The 20356-nt window shown below is 44.6% G+C and overlaps 1 protein-coding gene across 8 annotated transcripts in view; it reads left to right on the plus strand.

Annotated features, from left to right (window-relative positions):
- Window positions 1-20356, plus strand: part of ACACB (acetyl-CoA carboxylase beta) — a 136474-nt gene that overhangs the window by 19249 nt on the left and 96869 nt on the right. The window contains exon 1 of one of the 8 annotated variants that reach the window (XM_083146076.1): window positions 671-690. The exons of 6 other annotated variants lie outside the window; for them this stretch is intronic. Coding sequence is in view for 1 of the 2 variants with exons in the window: in XM_083146070.1 (XP_083002196.1) it covers window positions 7481-7521 (41 nt within the window). In the remaining variant the exon portion in view is untranslated. Of the gene's footprint in view, window positions 1-670; window positions 691-7128; window positions 7522-20356 lie in introns of those variants that run through there. One more of the 8 variants, XM_083146070.1, reaches the window with a different exon arrangement.

Raw genomic sequence — 20356 nt, forward strand, 5'->3', positions numbered from 1 at the left:
TAGAAATAGCCCTGGTGCTGACTATATATTGGGGGCAGGGTTTATGTGTATGGGCAGCTGTGCCAACTATATATGCAGGGGCTGTGCTGTCTATCTATTAAGAGCTGTGCTAAATACCACAGTAGAGCTTAGTGGCCCTCGGGCTTCGTTTAATTTTTTAATGTGGCCCACACTATCTTAAAGGTTGAAGACCCCTGCTTTAGATCTATCAACCGGAACCACTCAGGAGGATGCTGAATCAGCAAAACAATTGCTCCGTTGGGCAGTGATTTCTTGTGCGAGTCCAAAAAAACAATTATTACCCTACAGATTGTAAAATGCAACATTTTCACTTGTGCATCTTCTGCGAACAGCAGCTAATAAGGCCTCGGGAACCTATTATTAATATTAGTAATATACAATATGATTAAAATGTGCACCAGGAGTCCAGCTTTGCAAACCTCGTAAGTTGGGAGGTATGCTGTATGTTTGCATGTATATAAAATATGTATGTATGTATGTATGCTGTGTGTGTTTTGCGTCTGAAGCGTACTGCACCTTTAACTTATTATCAGTGCAGTGTGACTTGTGTAGTGCTGGAGTGAACACTGATAACTGAACAAAGGTGAACTTCAGAGTGGAAGAAGAGCTCCAGGTTTGTGTCCAGGATGTACTACCCATCTCAGCTTTGGATCCTGTGTTTGTTTTGGGGTAAGTAAATGTGCCGGACAGGCAAAACTGGATGAACAAGGACAAACTTAGGGTTTCCATATGCTTAACAACAGTGAGTGCAGCCAACTCATGATGGGGGCATAATTATACAAGTAGGTCTAACCTGTCTGAGCTGGTTTTTTTTTTTTTTTTTTGGCTGTGAGCACAATTCCACAGTCCATGCTGTGTGGAGCACTGGAGCAAGTCCAGGAATCTGCAGTGGATGACAAAGGGGGGTATTCAATCTGTGCCAATATTTCCAGACACTCACCTATTCAATACTGTCGTTAGCGACAGCATTGAAGAGTGTCGGAGTTTACTTTTAAAAAGTAAAATCTGTTTTGTTGAATTCACGGCTGTTTTTAAACAACCCACGCCCGTTTTAGCGGACTTTCTGACACTCGACAGCCGGAACATTGAATTACGGCTGTCAAATTATATTCCGAAGAAACGAAAATGGCTCAGGACTGTCGGGATGTTCTGGCAGTCGGAATTCCAGGTTGAATACCCCCCAAAATGGAGAACAAAGTACTATATAAGGGGGCTTGTAAGTCTTCCTATAGAGTACGTAGCCTTTTATTCGCTTTGATTTTAATTTTGCTCTTAATTTCAACACTAGTGAGACCGATTCATAATGAAAATCTACCAGCATCTTAATAGTTTTATATACATTTTCATTCAGCAACTACTTTCCGGGTGCATGAGTGCACTCCTTTTTATGGAGCGACAGAAGAGCTTAGCACTGGTCTTGGACATATACCGTATGCACACATTAGTATCTTTTTACACTTGATAGTGTATGTAGTGTATGTACTGTATTAGTTAATACCTATGTACTATATACTTCTGCTTTTGTCATGATTTTAGCTGCTGACTGGGTTAGGAGGGAGATCCGGGGGGAGAATATCATAAAAGTAATAATAATCAATAAATAATTAATTACAAGGTTACAGTAAGTGAAGTATTGTAAAAGCCCACATATTGCATCAATTTGTTCCTAGCTATTACTGTTATTTATAGGTGGTTTCTATTAGCAAATACTTGCCGACTTGGCTGCCCAGTCGTCGCAGTGATATAAGAGGGTGTTATTGGAAAGGTGCACTGTCTGAGGGAACAGTGGCATGGTTGCATCAATCTGGCTCTGACCCACATTCTACAGTGCTGAGAAAACAGGCACTAAATAGGGAGGAATGGGCTACAATGACATAAATCAGCACAAATCAGGTCCCCTTGGCCCACCCGCCACTTGGACTCTAGTGTGGGTTGCCGAGGGGAATGTAGGGGGATGTTGGAGACTTGCCCACCTTTCCAGGGGGCCAGGAGAACCACCTGATGTTTTGGAGCCTCCCATGCGTTCTGGAAGGGTAGACAAGTATGATTTAGCCACAAACTGCTGTAAAACTAAGGTAGAAAGATTTTATTTGCAGTTCCATAGCCTGCTAGCAGAATTGGCCTTTCGGGGGATTTGCATATAAAGGAATATGCACCTTATACCCTTTTCCAGCAAAAAACTCAGGTCCAGCAAAAACAGTTCAGACTTGGGTCAGACCCCTTTTTTTATTGCTGCTGGTCATGGCTCAGTGAGAATGAAAAATAACCCAGGTAAACCTTTGAGTATGAATGGGTAACTCAGGTCCCATTGAAACCCCAAGGACAGCAGGCTCACCGACTCTTGCTGATGATACAGGAACTTTGGAACAGTGTTAAGGCCCCCATACATAGAGCCGACTTGTCCTAAGGACAAGTCGGACCCAATTCTCCTCCGAGCCGCCCGGCAGCTCCCCGGGAGGCTCACATACGATTTAGGACTAGATGTGACATTTTTTACATGTGATAAATCGCATGCGATTTATCACATGTAAAAAAAATAACAGGGAGCTGCAGGGCGGTGAGGAGCAGTGGGGGCAGGCGGCGGCTCTGAAATGAGTGGCCGGCTGGGGAGGAAGCAGTGGGGCAGCAGCGTTATCAGAACAGTTGGGGCGGGGGGTGGGTGGCAGTGACCATCAGTCTCCAGTCCACTGTCCAGCGCTGTAGCGGGTGGGCAGCGGCGGCTATTACATCTTTAAAATAATATGTCAAATGACTCTCCGGCTTTTGATTGGCTGAGATAGAGCACTCTCAGCCAATCATCCGCTGCGGAGGGAGGCCACTGATTGGCTGAGAGTGCTCTATCTCAGCCAATCATTAGCCAGGCAGTCATTTGACATGTTATTTTAAAGTTGTAATTGCCGCCGCAGCTGCTGCTGCCCGCCCGCTACGGCGCTGGACACAGTGGACACTGATGATCATTCTGGTCACCGCTTCCCGCCCCAGCACTGCGCCCGCCCCACCGATTGCGACGGATCTTATGTCCCGCCAGTCCGACCCCTGGGGCCGGGTCCAATACGCACGGGACCGCACATCGGACCCGACGCCATGTCATGAAGAAACGATATGGTCCGATTTAACGGGCCGATTGATCGCAATTGGCCGAAATCGGCTCGATGTATGCCCACCTTTAAAAATCCTGGGTCAGACCTGGAAGTCTCAAAGGAGTAATACACTCCACCTTGGACCTGAGTTTTTCCTGGGTCCAAAGTACAGTGTAATACCGTTTACACTGAACCTGGGTCTGCCCTGCATGTCACTCACAAACACATCTGCAGCTTTTAAAGATGACCCGGGACCCGCCATTTATATTGCACAGTTACCTAGGCCAGACTGTGGTAGCTACAATGGTCAAATACCTGAGCCACTAAACATGGTTTTTTTTTTCACATACCCTTTTACATCTTGGCCTGGGATGCTATGGAAAGCTGTTCAGTCCAGCAGATGAATGGCACTAAAAAGAGTGGGGGTAGGCATTAATGTGGAGGGTTAGTGTTAGGCAGATGTATTCCTGGCCATTTTGTTATGGGTAACATGCAGCAGGAGGTGTCTGGTGTAGACAATGGAAACAAAATGTCTGTTACTGCAAAAACTTAAAACCATAAACGTCACTTATTCTCTCAGATTACACAGGGATGTGGAATATTGAAAGAGAGTGTCCAGAAATACACTGTAGACATGGATGTTTAGTTTGTTATTGGCATCCTCTAAGCCTGGGGTAGCCAACCCTAGTCCTCGAGAGCTACCAACAGTCAAAGGCGTAACCAGAAGTTTGTGGGCCCCATAGCAAAAATTATAATGGGGCCCCCCCTGACCATTACACGACACACCACAATGACCATAACACCTTATACCACATACTCCAATGCCCACAGTCAGTCCCACCAATCAGTGGTTCTTTTAAATTTCTATGAATCAGCTCCCAAGCATACACATGTCGCACACTTTATATGCTGTATACACACACACACACACATCCCAGACTATATATACTGTACACACATGTCCCACACTATATATGCTGTATACACACACACACATCCCACACTATATATACTGTACACACATGCCCCACACTATATATGCTGTATACACACACACACACACACACACACACATCCCACACTATAGATACACTGTACACACATGCCCCACACTATATATGCTGTACACCCACACATCCCACACTATATATACTGTACACACATGCCCCACACACATCCCACACTATATATATATACTGTACACACAGACACACGTGTGACCCACTGCTCTAGTCCAATTGCATCCATTCACCTTTTTTTATTCACTTGTTCTTTGAATTTCTTGGCTCCCACAGCAGCAGAGGTTGTGCTGTCGAGTTCTTCAGTAACAGCAACATGTACATACAGTTCCACGGCAGCCGCTGCCTGGCACTCCCCGCCTCCCTGTTGCAGGTGAGCGCTGCTGTCCTCACCTCTCTCCCAACATGCGGCTGTAGATCCCTGCCCGGCGCGACACCCCCCTGGCTCCTTGAAATCCTTTCCCCGCAGCAGTGTCCTGCTTTTTCTCAGCATGCTGCTGCCGCACGGCGCGACCTCCCCCTGGACTAATTCCCGTGCCATGACGGCTCTTTTATAAATCACTATACCACCAGTCACGGTGCAGGGGAGTGCTTGCTGTCCATGGGGCCCCCCCAGCCGCCGGGCCCCATAGCAGCTGCACCCCCTGCACCCTCGGTAGTTCCGCCACTGCCAACAGTGCATGTTTTGCAGGTCTCCTCACAGAATCACAAGTGAGCTAATTAGCTCCATCTGTGTATCTTTTAAAATGTGTCAGTGATTAATGAGTGCAGCTGTGCAGCAGCTAGGTTGTCTGGAAAATGTGAACTGTTGGTAGCTCTCGAGGGCTAGGGTTGGCTACCACTGCTCTAAACCAACTTACAAATGACTGGCAGTGCCACACCATATGAAAGAAAGATTGCATATGCATAAACCAGGCGTCAGTGAGCCCAATGCTGGTTCTTACATAGTGCAGAGTGGATGTGGCCGCCAGCATGGGTATGGGTCAACCAATATTAGGGCATTATGCCTTGGGTCAACCACTGAAATAGGTCGACAGGGTTGGAAGGTCGACACAATCATTAGGTCGACAATGGCTAGGCTGACAGTCAAAAGGTCAACATGGGTTTTTCACTTTTTTTGTCCCAAATGTCATCATGGACACCATCAAAGTGTACCGCTGTGCTCGCCATGCTTCCTGCATGGTGGCTTGCTGCGCTCGGCACACTATTCCATTTTTCCATCCACGCCCTAGTGCAGGGCTGGGCAACACCGGCCCTCCAGATGTTGATGAACTACACATCGCAGCATGCCTTGCATCAGTTTCAGCATGGCCACACAGCAAAACTAATGCAAAGCATCCTGGGATGTGTAGTTCATCAACATCTGGAGGGCCGGGGTTGCCCAGCCCTGCCCTGCCCTAGTGGATGATACGGCATAAAATACCGCCTGTCTCCACGTCAGCTCAGAAAAACTGAAAAACCCTAGTCGATCTCTTTGACTGTGGATCTAGCCATTGCCGACCTAATGCTTATGTCAACCTTCCAGCCATGTCGAACTATTTCATGTGTCTACCCAACTACTGTATACCGCCAGCATTGGGAAGTGCCCTGAGGATGCTTCAAGACATTGTACAAACTGCAGGATGTATGGGTTAAACAAAATATGGTTTATACTACAAAACGGAGGGTGCAGTGTAGGTTGTAGGCAATCTCAGACTAAGTAAATAAATAAGAAAAACTGCACATGCACATTTACTGGAGCCAGACCATGCTTTGCATTAGACTTGGAGGGAGAATTCAACTTGACATTAAGCTGTCCTCCACCAGGGTCAGTGACACTGATTACAATAGTCACAAGGGCTGAAAACAAGAAACGGCAGCAGCTTTCTGGGAAACTGCTTGTGCCAGGTAACACAATTTTTATTTATTAACAGTTTCTTATATAGCGCACACATATTCCGCAGCGCTTTACAGAGAATATTTGAACATTCACATCAGTCCCTGCCCCAGTGGAGCTTACAATCTATATTCCCTACCACATGTACACGCACAAACAGACATTCTAGGGTTAATTTTGTTGGGAGATTTTGTTGGGATACCTACCAGTATATTTTTGGATTTATAGTCTCTTCTTAATATACAGCAGAGAAAGGTTAAGGAAAATACATTTTAATTGTAACATATGTTCTGCAGGCTGCACAGGTATTACTTATTGTACTAAAAATGATTGTTACCTGTAACATGCTTTTACCTGTAGTGCATGTTTCTATTATTGTACACAGCTTAAGCAAATGTCATCTCAAATACACCTGACTGATATCAGGCTGGAACGTACAATTTCGAGCTGTCGTGCAATGGCTTTTGTGCACATCACGAGGAATGTACGATGCGCAGTTCGGTGGGGCGAGAGGTCAACCCTCAGATCATACATGCTGCAAATCTGATCCATCGGCTTTTGTTGTGGTTGTAAGCAGATTGTACAGTATATGCTTCTAGCACTTGATCGCTCATTCGACCTGCATACGATTAGGTCATTCTGATGTATGGCCAGCCATACTCGGCAGCACCCAAACTTCTATTTCATTAAGAACATATTCGATTATTGATAGGGATGGCATATACAAAACGCCTGTTCATCTGAAGGGACTTATGGGTCCCTGGGGCAGTGTTATTACAAGACTTGTAGGTAGTTTAAAAAGGAAACCTAGAATGTATGTTAGCATGGGGGTACATGCTCAGAGCTGGATTAGCAGGAGGGCAGCTGGGGTTGCTATATGGCGTTTGTGTTTGTGGTGCTGGAGATATTTATACGTATACTTTTTAATAACATGGCCAGCAGTGTAGTAATGATTACTCCCATAACTCAGACAAACACCCTGCCTGCAGAAACGTACCTAGTTACAGTGCCCCCTCCCGGACAGGCGCCGGTGTCATCTCAGTCAGTAGTGGAATTGACAGAGTTAAAGCGGCAGACTACTACAGGAAGCGTGGGTTGTGTGGCGGGCTACGGACACTGGTTACACTAGGGGTAGAGTGAGGGCAGGCTCGGCTTTCACGTGGCTTAGTTATATCACAGTCCTCACCCTTACGTCATATTGCATGCAGCATCGACCCTGCTGTGCCCAGCCCCCGTGATGTAGCAGCAGCAGCAGCCTGCAAGTGCCGTGTCCGGTGCCACCGTGTAGTTACACTCTACCGGGCCCGCACTGTGTAACACAGACAGTAGGAGGCTGCTGTAGAGGGAGAGGGAGGGGGAGTGGGTAGTGGAAGTAGACTGAATTCTGCCTGTGAAGAGAGACTGAAAGGCTGTCTGTGAAGAGGCTGGGCCCGGGAGGATGAGGAGGGGGCAGCGGGCAGGGTCATAGTAAGCCATGTTGCAGAATGGAGGGCCAGGAGAGTAACCGTTGCTTTCCCTGTGTGAGGTCAGTACTTAAGAATGTCATGACTGGTAACCCTGCCGCCTGCACTGCAGTGACCCGGCACAGCTGGCGGACCAGCGCCGAGCCGACTCCTGGCCAGCTAGGGCCCGGGATAGTTTACATCACTTCCTGCACGGTGACCTGCTGCAGCTTGTATCTAATAACCGCAGTAGACCGAGCACCCTGCAGCCCAGACCTCCTTACTTCTGCCCTCCTGATTAAATTTATGTGGTACACAGTAGGGTTACCACCTAGCACACAAATGTCATCTCACATGTTCAGTTCAAATGGACAAAACTTCATATTTAACATAAAAATAGTGTGTCTTTGTATAGATAGTACAATAAAAACATATGGAAAATCCTTATACTCTTCATTACATTTAAGAAATCACTTGTCAGTGACACCTACAGATTAATAATGCAATGCAACATTTGGATAGATATGGAAAGTTATGTTGCAGTTTTTTCCAAAGACATAAGTGATCTCCCTAATCCATATTTGCCTACCTGACCCTCTCCATGAGGGAGAAAATGCTCTCCTTCTGAACTTCCCTGGTAATGTATGATAACATCGTCTGTGGTGAGCTAGTTAATTGATAAGAAAGGTGTTTTACCACAGGTGACATCAATCATACATTACTAGGGAAGTCCAGGAAAAGAGCATTTTCTCCCTCATGGAGAGGGTCAGGTAGGCAAGTATGCCCTAATCTAGTGTCCTAGTGCATTGAACACACTGCTGATGTAAGCTACTATGTTAATGTATAAAAGATCACAATCCAATAAGATAACACTATTTGTTATTAACCCAACTCTCTTCCATGTTTTGGCTCAGTACAGAGAAGGTTTAGTAATTTATTGTAGGAGAAAAGTTATATGTAATGCAGGGCGAGATCACTGGCAATCTCTTGGACATGTAGAGAACGGGTGCCGGACAGTTTCCCGTCAGTCGGGATCCTGACAGTCATTACCCCAACGTCAGGATCCCGACAGTCAAAACCCTCAAGCAGCCCATACACGCTGCTATAAGGGCTGACCCGATGTGTGCTTTGAGGTGCGCGCTCCCGCGCACCTCATCGCACAGTACAAAACGTATGTGCTTGCACATACTTTTTGTACCTAGTTCTCATCAAATCGCATCGCATTGCATGCACAACGTGTGCACATACAATGCAATGCGATTTGATCCGTGCTAGTACAGCACGGAACGCACGCTCACAAAGCAGCGTGTATGGGCAGCTTAACACTCGGGGTCCCAGCGGCCACCGGCTATTCTCCCTCGTGGGGGTCCACGACCCCCATAGAGGAAGAATAGAATAGGTGGTGAGTGTAGTGAGCCACCGTGCCCGCAGCGTGGTGAGTGCAGCGAGCCCGCAAAGGGCTTTGTTGCGCTTGCCATGATGTCTGAGTCCAGCCAGTCGAGCTAATGACATAGTTGCCTACCCTCCTGCATTCTGCAGGAGACTCACTGAAATAGCAGCAATCTCCCTCATTAGTCTAGCAATCTCCCTCATTTCACCAAGCCCACATTACACTGTTACATTTTGAGGGAAAAAAGGAATGAGCGATTGATACATTTACATTGAATCACCAGCACCATTTACCAGCTCTTTAGCAAGTATTGTAGCTCTTACTAACTGCTTTGGGGCTCATCCGTATTTGTATATTCATTTTAAAAGATTCCTCTCAGATGTAGCAGTACACACCCATGCTTCTAGTGTGACGTTTACAATATCTTTTCACAATCTCTCCATTTATGGAACTAGACACGCCCTTTGGGTGGAGCATGACACGCCCCCTCAATGGGGCACTGTGCAAAATTCTATTACCGACCATAATCTCCCTGAAACTAGTCTTAAAACGTAGGCAAGTATGGCTAATGACTAGAGACAGGATTATATGCATTTGCATATTTTGCCCATTCTCACTGGTTATTGCATATTTTACTTAAAATTTAGTGATGGTGCATATTTTAGGCCCCATCCTCTTCCCACCCGCTAGTTACAGCACTGCTTTGCCCTGCTGCTGCTGGCCAGGTAGTGGTAGAGTGTGCAGGCTGGGGCAATATGTCCACAGTGTATGGAACCTTGGATGTCTGACACTGCTCTAGGCTGCCAATCCATGTTGATAAAAGTCAGTCGGGGCAGATGCTATTACGAAGCTCCTGAACCTTTGCCTTCCCCTGGCCTGGGACTTTACACCAAGAGACAGACTTCTGTAGCAGAGGAGGTGGGCGGAAGGGTTGTGACATCACACGGCGGCGAGGAAATGCTGTGTCACAGTAAGTCTGCAGCGCATGGAGGAAGCCTTCCACTGCGCCGCCCTCACATGCTATGCTTACATTTGATCCATCGGCGCTGGAGATGAGGGTCCATGTAGTTGATGCAAGAAGAGCTTTGGATGCTGCAGTATGCTGTAGCAGCCAGGAAGGAAAAAAATCCTGTGTACAGCACTAGACATCTGCCAATGCTGTGGGCCTATTTTTGAGGTTTATTTGCAACTAATTGTATCCTGACTTTTAAATTAATAAGTTAAAAATTACTTTTTTTATTATTTAATGTAGCATATTTTAACACTTTTTAGGCATATTTTAAGTATTTTTCATGCATATTGCAAGCTTTTTATGTTGCAGATAATCCTGTCTCTACTAATGACTGTCGGGATCATATACTACACCCAACATTAACCTATAGAAAGTCATACACGGCTGAATATTACCCCTCATTTGTGCACATTTTTATACTACTTTTGGTCTGAAAATAGAAACCAATATTTCCAAAAACCTCATACCCGCTTATGATACTGCTAATGTTTGTAACCTTGGAATTCAGAATTACCTCTTATTAACCTCCCTAATGCCAGTAACAGGTGCTTTTGAAATGTTGCAATTTTATTTGTTATATTCACTAGCACTTCAAGTTGTACTTGAAATGGGTATTCTGTTAGAAATATTGCCGCCTGCTATAATGAGAATACGACTGCACAATAATACAAAGGGATGACTAACCTGCGCAGTTTTGGCCTTATGTTCTAAGAAACATGGCAAAGGCTCAAGGGGGGTTATTCTAGTCCATTCTTTCTGACAAAATCCTTCTTAGATGGATAAAACCATGTGCACTGCGGGTGGGGCAGATGTAACTTGTGCAGAGAGAATTAGATTTGGGTGGGGTTTTTCTTCAAAGTGAGATCTATATTGAAGTGTAAAATCATGCAGTCAGTATTTTCCCTGCACAGAAACAAAATAACTCACCCAAATCTAATTCTCTCTGCACATGTTACATCTGCCCCCCTGCAGTGCACATGGTTTTGTCCATCTAAGAAGGATTTTGTCAGAAAGAATGAACTAGAATAAACCCCAAGGAATTAATAAATGTGCTTATTTACCTATTCACAGCCTTTGGGTTTGCCATCTGTTGCATTACATAATGCAGGTTTAGGCAAATGTAGGTCTCCTGCTGCTGCTGTGGAATTACACATCCCAGCATGCCTTTCCTTAGTTTTAGCATTCTTTTAAATAAAAATTGAGGACATGCATGCTGGCATGTGCAGTTCTACAGCAGCGGATGTCACAGGTTGTCTATCCTTGATATACTATAAAGTATGTTCATATTGTATTCCATTAAGATTGGCAAATATACATTGTAATCACATACATGTATGCTAAATTCTGTCTATTTAAAAAAAATGTTTATTTTTATTGCTATATTGACCTGGATGCATTCATTATGACAGCAATTAAAAAGTTGGCTTCACAGGAATGATGTCACTATTGATAAAATGTCTGAGATGTAGACGTGAAATCTTGATTTTCTCAAAATTCAACGTTACGGTTAGGTTGCAGAGGGTGTGGGTTGTTAAGGTCTACAACAACTAGGTCGACAGGATATTAGGTCGACACAAGCATTAGCTCGACATGGGCAAGGTCGACAGTCAAAAGGTCGGCATGGTTTTTTTTACTGTTTTTTTACCCGAATGTCGACACAGTTGACATAAACACAGTTTGAAGTGCATCGCATTGCTCACTTCGCTTGCAAGGCTTCGGGCACACTATTTTATTCTCCAACCATGCCCTAGTGGATGGTAGGACATGAAATACTGCCTGTCAGCTCAAAAAACAGTGAAAAACCACATGTCAACCTTGCCCATGTCGACTTAAGGATTGTGTCGACCTAACGACATGTAGACCTTGACCATGTCGACCTAAACAAATGTCGACCTTGTTGCCTGTCACCCTAGTGGTGTCGACACAATGCTTGTTGACACCACTGGGGGTGTTGACCCAATGCTTGTCGACCTAGTTGCTGTAGACCTAATGACCATATCCCGTTGCAGAATGGCAGGGTTGGGGTTCAGCACTAGGGAGAGTTAGGGTTATACACAAGGTGGTTTAAGGCTATTGGGAGAATACTCACTGGAACACTCTGCTGGAACTGACGGTCAGATGACCACCAGGCCCAGTGTACCACACAGCTGTTATCTACAGCTGTTGGGACCAGGTAACTGACTGCTGGTCAACAGTCTGTCATGTTAATGTTTCATCAGTGTCAACTGAGACTACAAGGACAAATCCATCCTCCGGATTAAATTAGCTGGTGTGTTCATTTAGCAGTAAACCCTGTGCCTAATTTAATTCATCACTGTAAGTTCTTTATGGGGTCTGTGTAGGTATGGCCATTGACTATTGATTATTCATAAATATTGATTATGCCAGATGTAGAATACTTTTGCCATCGATCCAGATGATTTCCCTCCATCGATGGTACAGCATAACCGACTATTACCCCCAGTGTCCTGTGATACGGTGCATAGCTCCACCCTGACACCATGAAGGTGTGCCCCATTTTCCGATTGGCCCATGGGCCAGTTAGTTAAAGAAAGGGGCTAGTGAAGAGAACAGCAGGTGAAATAAGCCAAATATTGATCACGGTGTATAATTCTAGGGGATGCTTTCACAGGTTATCACATCTAGAACACACTTCTTAAATAATCTTGTTAGAACAGGTTGAATTTACTATGTAAGGGGCTGACCACCAGGTGGCGAAACTAACCAATGGTAATCCATTACATATTTTGGCTACTATCGATGGCCATTTGCAAATTCCACCATTGTTGGCAACCACACTGAGGGCCGTCCCTAGGTCTGTGTGCAAGAAACATTTTATTTTGTTACTTTCAAAGGGAACAAATATTTAATTTATTGAGAAAAATATTGATATGCTCACTTATGTTTCCTCTAAAGATATTATACAGAATGTTGGTTAGTGAAATATTTTCACTAAGCTTTTATGGTGTGTACACACTATCGATTTTGGCTTGTGATGCAGTCTGATCGCATCGGGTTCGCAACACACGGCGCATGCAATCTGCATACAATTTTTACTATATAGTGCAGATCTGCACTATAAAGTCTATGCAGCCAAGACTTTCTGGCTGCGATACGGGAGCGCGCATCGGGATTGCAAGGGTTAAAACCCATGCGATGTGCATGCGATAATAATGAGATTTTGACGATATAGTAAAAATCTCATGCACATTGTACAAGTGTGTACACACCATTAGAATTCTTGGAACCTTTAACTGAATAATAACCAAGGATTGATTGTTTTTTTTCTTCTGTGACAACAGGGTATATATGAGTAAACTAGTAAACAGGCTCGAAGCAAAAGCTTCGACAGCTAGTCTTGTTTGTGCATTTGTGTAGTTTCACTCTCTGCCAGCAGATGGCAGAGTGTTTCGGAGACTCTCGAACACTAGACATATATATAGATGATAGTCACAGCGGTACCTTTAAACACACACTGTCATCTTTACACCTAGTGATGATGGCATAAATAAATATAATGACCTAAAGATGATAGGCTTTATCCAATAGCTCAATAGGATCATCCATAAAACCAGGATCTTTACGACCTGGAATGAGAAATGTCTCTGTACCCCAATTGGAGGCGGTGATTGGAGGCACACAGAAGACAGGGTTGGTGCAGTACCTTTGGTTAAACATAAGATTTTAATAACATATTGCACTTACAATTTTATGATGTAAAAACAAGCATGAAAGAAATCCCATGTGGCATATACTGCTAGGCTGTCCTCAAACCACTTCTCCTGTATGGAATCAGAGTGTAGCAGGGGACACCAGAAGCCACCTCAGGGTCCTTCTACAATGGTAGGAAGTTTCAGCAGCAAGAGTCACACTTGACTCATTTCGGACCAAAGTCCTTCCTCAGAAGTGTCTGAGCAAGTACTTAGGTCAGAAAAGTGTAAAATGTGGCCAGCTTTTGTCGGATTTGTTTCATGCTTGTTTTTACATCATAAGTTCGTAAGTGCAATATGTTATTAACCCCTTGAGTGGTTGGTTTTCTTGCGGCAGAACAAACCTACCAGGGCAGTAATGCTCAGCACAGAAGCGGCACTGTTGCAGCCATTGCCTTCTGCAGCAGCCAGTGCAGGCAACAGGGGGGGTCAAAGGGGACACTCGTTCCGGGCCACAACCTTGTGAGGGGCCCCAAGGCTCTGAGGGGATCAGGGGCTGTAAGCATGGTTTTGGCAGTGCAGCCGTAGCAATAGTTTATAAAGATACTGCCTGTCCACATGGGTTGCTGGAAAGAAACTTACAAGGACCCCAAACCAGTAACCACCCTCAGTCTGGTCACCTGTCTGGCTACCAGTACTAATGCGTTAATTGACATGCCCAATGCTGCACACTCCCATATTATATTGCATAGTGAATATTAATTATACATTTTTTTTCTAATAATAAAAACACATTCAATGTACTGTAATAAAAATCTGGGTTTATGTTTTGGGGGGGCCCTGAGATATGAGTGTACTGGGCCCCAAGATTTCTATTGCCGGCCCTGGCAGCAGCCCCTGCTCCCCTGGGGTTGCTGCTTCTGGCTTCGACTGTTTACATAAGTTTGGGCCGCTCGGTGGGGGGAGGGGCTGGTGCACTCGGGTGTTTGGGCATTTATGTGGTCAGGGCCGCACGAACGCCCAAGGGCTTCCAAGCGTCCCTGACCTTCCCGAGCGGGGCGGCGAAGCCTTGAGTCGGCACGTGGCAGCGGCGAGAGGAGGTATCTGATTTGGTGGGGGGAATTGATGTGAGGTATATGTGTGCTCCAATGGTGCACAACTGGAGGCACCACTGGCACACACCTAGTTATCAGTGGCATGGCCGGAAATTGCTCGGGTGAACCCGCTCCTGCAGCGCAGCTCATACTGAGAAATTTCCGGGCATACACGAAGTGGTTAAAACCTTTATTTAACCAAAAGTACTGCGCCAGTCCCGTCTTCTATCACCTCCTCCAATTCGGGTGCGGTCCGTGCGTAGACATTTATTATTCTTGGCAGTAAAGATCATGGTTTTATGGAGGATCCTATTTAACTACTGGATAAAGCCAATCATCTTTAGGTAATTTTATTTATTTATGCCAGCATCACTAGGTGTAAAGGTGGCAGTGTGTGATTAAAGGTACTGTTGTGTGTGGCACAATATCTTTTTCTATCTCCATGTATTATTAGTGATTGACAAACACTAATGTTGTTGTGACTACAGTTGCACATCCTTATTTTTGCACTGTAACACCCCTTTCAGATATCATACCCTGGATTTCACTCCCGAGTTTGATCCCGGGATTTTGGAGACCCGAGTCAATTGAAGGTGCTTGGGATCTTGGTGAAATTGCAACAAGGTGATGCTGTGCGCTGCTGGTTGGATAGAATGTATCTGCTAAGTGAGTAAGGCTGGACACATTGCTTAAATTGTATCAATTTTTATATTAATAAAAAAGGTGCACCGGTAATTGAGCAGCTGGACGGCTGTGGTGGGAGAAAGCCGATAGTTGTTTAAGCTGCGCCGGTTCTAGAATAACCCGTGATGTTTGAGTGGGCACGGTGTCCGTGCTGGAGGGCTTGGTGAGCCGGCAGCACTTCCAATGCAGGCAGCGGTGTTGGGCGGGCAATGCACGGTGTCCGTGCTGGAGGGCTTGGTGAGCCGGCAGCACTTCCGATGCAAGACGTGTCTTGAAAAAGTTTCCAGCATACAAGTGGTTACGAAACGCGTTAACGTCAGCAAACACAGTATGAGATCTCCTGACTGCCGGTCCACGCTACACGCTATCTGTTGCGGCTTGCATAGGAAGTGCCAAGCCCTCCAGCACGGACACCGTGCCTTGACCGCTCAAACATCATGGGTTATTCCAAAACCGGCGCAGCTTAAACAACTATTGGCTTTCTCCCACCACAGCCGTCCAGCTGCTCAATTACCGGTGCACCTTCTGAACTGGATATTACATCTACTAGGTGAACCAACTACCACTTCTAATGCTCCCTAACTTCACTTTATAAGGAATATATATGTACAAACAGTGCATCTAACACCAACAGACTGCCTCTGAATTTGATTTGCGTGTTACATTTACATGCTAAAAGGACTGGTTCCTTCCATTATAAGTGGTCCACTATTTCTTATTATCCACAAATCGTGCAAAATATGAACCTTACTAATAGGCATTGAACTGTCAGTACTATCAGCACCACTTCCCCACTTTATTTAGTGGAGACCTCATACCCAGAATATCACTCGATTCCAATTGATTATTTCAAATAATTACGAAATATCTTCAAGCATTTTTACCATTGTGTATTTTTATTTTTCATTGATTTATTTTTACTTATTATTTTTTTTTATTATTTTTCATTTTTTACTTTTCATATTACTGTATTGTATTGCTTATTATTATGTATGAGACTGTATAACTGATCCTTTTTATTAATATAAAAATTGATACAATTTAAGCAGTGTGTCCAGCCTTATTCACTCAGCAGATACATTCTATCCAACCAGCAGCGCACAGCATCACCTTGTTGCAATTTCTATCCATTTCTCTGATGAGCTCAGGTGACCTCATCTGATGCATGCTGCAGCTAGTTGGAAATCACTAAATTATTAAAAAATCCTTTTAATTTAACCCTACACTATTGATCGAGCGCCAGGACTTTGTTTCTCTGGATGGAGCCTCAAACTCTATGCAGGTAACAAAAACCCCCATTCTATCTGGGAGTGAAAACCCAGGTAGACCCTTTCAGGCATACGCTAGTCCTGGGTTGATGGGTGTTCATGTGAAAAAAAACCTTTGATTTTCACGTGTGTCTAAAAGGGGTATAATTCAGGAATTATTCTTGTTTTGGAGCAAGAAAAAGTGACAGAATGCAAGCCTTTATAGCAGGCATGTCCAAACTATGGCCCTCCAGCTGTTGTGAAACTACACATCCCAGCATGCCTTGCCATATTTTTAGCATTCCCTAATAACAAAACTGTGACAAGGCATGCTGGGATGTGTAGTTTCACCACAGCTGGAGGGCCATAGTTTCGATATGCCTGCTTTATAGTGTTTCTCTTATTTTTTTATTAAAAAATACATTAGGCCTTGGGTTAAAAAACATTATTTCCTAGAAATCATTTTGATTAAGTAAGTAAGTTTTATTAATATAGCGCACTTTCTCCAACAGGACTCAAGGCGCTTTACAGACATTAAAAATAAGTAGGTATTTATAAGTGGGAACGTATAGAGTAGATTTAGATAATGGGATACTTCATTAAAGTAATATATTTTCATAATTATGTTGATTAAGCTGTATTAATCGCTATGTGTATTGGATCTGCTGTCAGACCTGAAATGTCTCAGTGCACATCCCACTTATAAATACCTACTTATTTATTTATTATTTATTAACCATTTCTTATATAACGCAGCATATTCCGTTGCACTTTACAAAAGGAAACAGGGTATTTACAGACAGTCAAAAGGTAGAAGGGCCCTGCTCGCAAGCTTACAATCTAAAGGGAAATAGGCATTGATACATAAGGATAGATACTGTAATCTTTATTGCATCGATTCCACCAGAATGCAAGGTTCTGTGACTGGTTCTGGAATTTGATAAGCTTGCCTGAAGAGATGAGTTTTCAGGGAACGCTTATAGGTTTGCAGACTGGAGGAGAGTCTATTTTTACTTTCCACAGAGTGGGTGCAGCCCGAAGAAAGTCCTGCAGTCGGGAATGGGAGCGAGTAATGAGTGTGGATGAGAGACGCAGATCTTGGGAGGAGCGTAGAGGTTGTGTTGGAAGATATATTGAGATGAGATGTATGTTGGTGTAGTTTGGTTTATGGCTTTGTGTGTAAGTAAAATAATTTTATTTTGAATACGGTAGAATACAGGTAACCAATGAAGTGACTGACAGAGTAGCTTTGCAGATGATGAACGTCTGGCTAGGAAGTTTAGCCTCGCAAATGCATTTTTGATGGATTGCAGTGGTGAGAGTCTGTATTAGGGAAGGCCAATAAGGAGACTATTGCAATAATCAATGCGTGAGATGATGAGAACATGGATTAGAGTTTGTGTAGTGTACATAGCGATGTGTGCAGGGCTACCTAGCTATGCTAGGTTGGGCTGTGCTGCGCCGCTATCGCATAGCACACAGAGCTGACAGCCCACACACAGAGCGAGCTGTCAGCTCTGTGTGCTAAGCGAGCAGACAGCGCCAGTGTTCTCCGGTGGGAGAACCCTGCCGATGCCGAGATTGATGGACACTGTCCATCAATCTCGGCCAGCGATAAAGACGCGCGGGGACGCGCACTGCTGCCGATATAGCCCCCACACATACACCGATGTGAGGGCATTTGCTAAGCGACTTTGCCAAACTAAGCAAAATCGCTTAGAAAATGCCTTAATATCAGCATGTGTGTAGGCCGTATAAGGTAAGGGCAAATTTTTTTATATGTTTTTTAGCTGCATGGTGCATGATTTTGAGACAGATTGAATGTGGGGTACAAATAAAAGTTCAGATTCAAGGACTTAAAGCTCTTTGAACAATGTGGAGCATCTACCTTTGAGATTCTTGCCCTCAGGTTGAGAGGCGTTAGGTTGGCATGATGTGAGTCCCATCAGCAGCATACAATACTTTGGGCCTGATTCAGTAATGTACGCAAACCCGATTTTTTTTCTCCTCTGAACAAACATTGGTGGTTTGCGCATGCATCACACTGCGCATGTGTCGCGATGGTCTTTCAATGTTCACAGACAGAGAATCATTCCTAAAATGATTAACAGTCAGCAACTGTTTGGGAGGGGTACAGGGAGTTGTGGTAAAAACGTAAGCATATTGTGACCATTTGGGGGCGTGTTTCAGGATGTGACTGCAATCATGTACTAGACATAGGTCTAGTAGTACATAGGTCTAGGGTTAACAAATTAACCCTAGAATGTCTGTGTGCGTGTACATGTTGTAGGGAATATAGATTGTAAGCTCCACTGGGGCAGGGACTGATGTGAATGTTAAACTATTCTCTTTAAAGCGCTGTGGAATATGTGTGCGCTATATAAGAAACTGGTAATAAATAAATAATCTGTAGTACAGTACATCGGTGATATTGTATAACTGATATGACTGTGAACTACAATGCTCACAGACATACAGGGATTTCTTTACTCAGATGGGAGTTCTATTGAAGATGGGATGTTGCTATGGGCAACCAATCAAATATTATCTATTATCTTCTAGAAAGAACTAAATAAATAAATAAATAAGAAGCAGATTCTGATATATTGAGCAGCCGATTGGTGTGTTTGCTTCCAAATTAGCTGCCCTGTGTTCTGATCTGTCACAGGCTTGCCTACCCTCCCGTAATTGCCGGGAGGCTCCTGAAAATCGGGTCCCCCTCCCGGCCCCCTGGGAAGGTCTGCAATCCTCTCACTTTTGCCTGGCAGCCCCCGAACCCCCCTTCCTTACCGCACTAATTACCGGTTCTTCACGGGTCCGCGTCAAGGGGCGGGACTAAAATGACGCAAATCGCGGCTTTTGCCTGGATTGGGGGCGGAGCTTTCAGTCATCAGCCCCATCCCCGCCCCCTGACCTAAAGATCTGGCTGTCCTCTCTGGGCTTCTCCCGGAGAGGCTTTCCGAAAAGCCGGGAAGTATGATCTATCAGATATGTCGGCATAGCCAGGTGTTGAATCCTTTTTTTCTGACTGTTGTATATGTGGATCACCGGAAAACGTGTATTTCGTCGTAAATGCCACAGATTCAACAATCTAGCGTGAAGATTTGATAAAGGTGAATCTCCATGGTGAAAGATGAACAAAAACAGAGGAGATTGAATAGGTGCGTTCCGACTTTCAGAAATATCGGCACACATTGAAAACCCCCTGTGCAGATAGCAGGTGGGCAGTTGACATCAGCTTCCATCCCCCACGTAATCGCCAGATTTCCCTGGGAACGCCCATGAAATGCTGGGCATTCCCATGGGCTGTGCCCCCACAGAACGCACAAGGGGCTGAACCATTTAGAATACCCCCCCCCCCCCAATGTCTGGTCCCATGAGTGTCGGATAGGAGCCCCTATATCGGTCATACTGCCCCAGTGATTTATCGAAATCAGTTGGAAAATGTAGTGTTTTTTGTGCATGCTATACAGTATATTGCATGCGATTTGTCGCAGGAATTTTGAATGAAGTTTCCAGTTCCTCTAGCCCCCTAATCCAGCCCATCAACTATATCTTATGGTACAATTGTATACCATAAGTCATATATCTTGGCTTGATCAATCGCATGAGATATATCTTATGAAAAAAAAAACCCACCAAAGTACAAAATCAGATGGAATCACTTCCGGGAAGTTCAAGGGAAATTCCATCCGACTTCAGGGTAAGACATATCGTTGTAGTGTATGGGGCCCTTAAGCCCCAAACCTTCCATCAAGGCATCTCTGAGAAATGGTGTTCAGTAATTAGCTTCAACATCATACTGTCCCAGTTCTTCATTTTGATTGTCCCGCTGGTAACT

This window comes from Crinia signifera, chromosome 1 (genome assembly GCF_055691185.1).
Source record: "Crinia signifera chromosome 1, ASM5569118v1, whole genome shotgun sequence".
In the NCBI taxonomy this organism is placed as follows: Eukaryota; Metazoa; Chordata; class Amphibia; order Anura; family Myobatrachidae; genus Crinia; species Crinia signifera.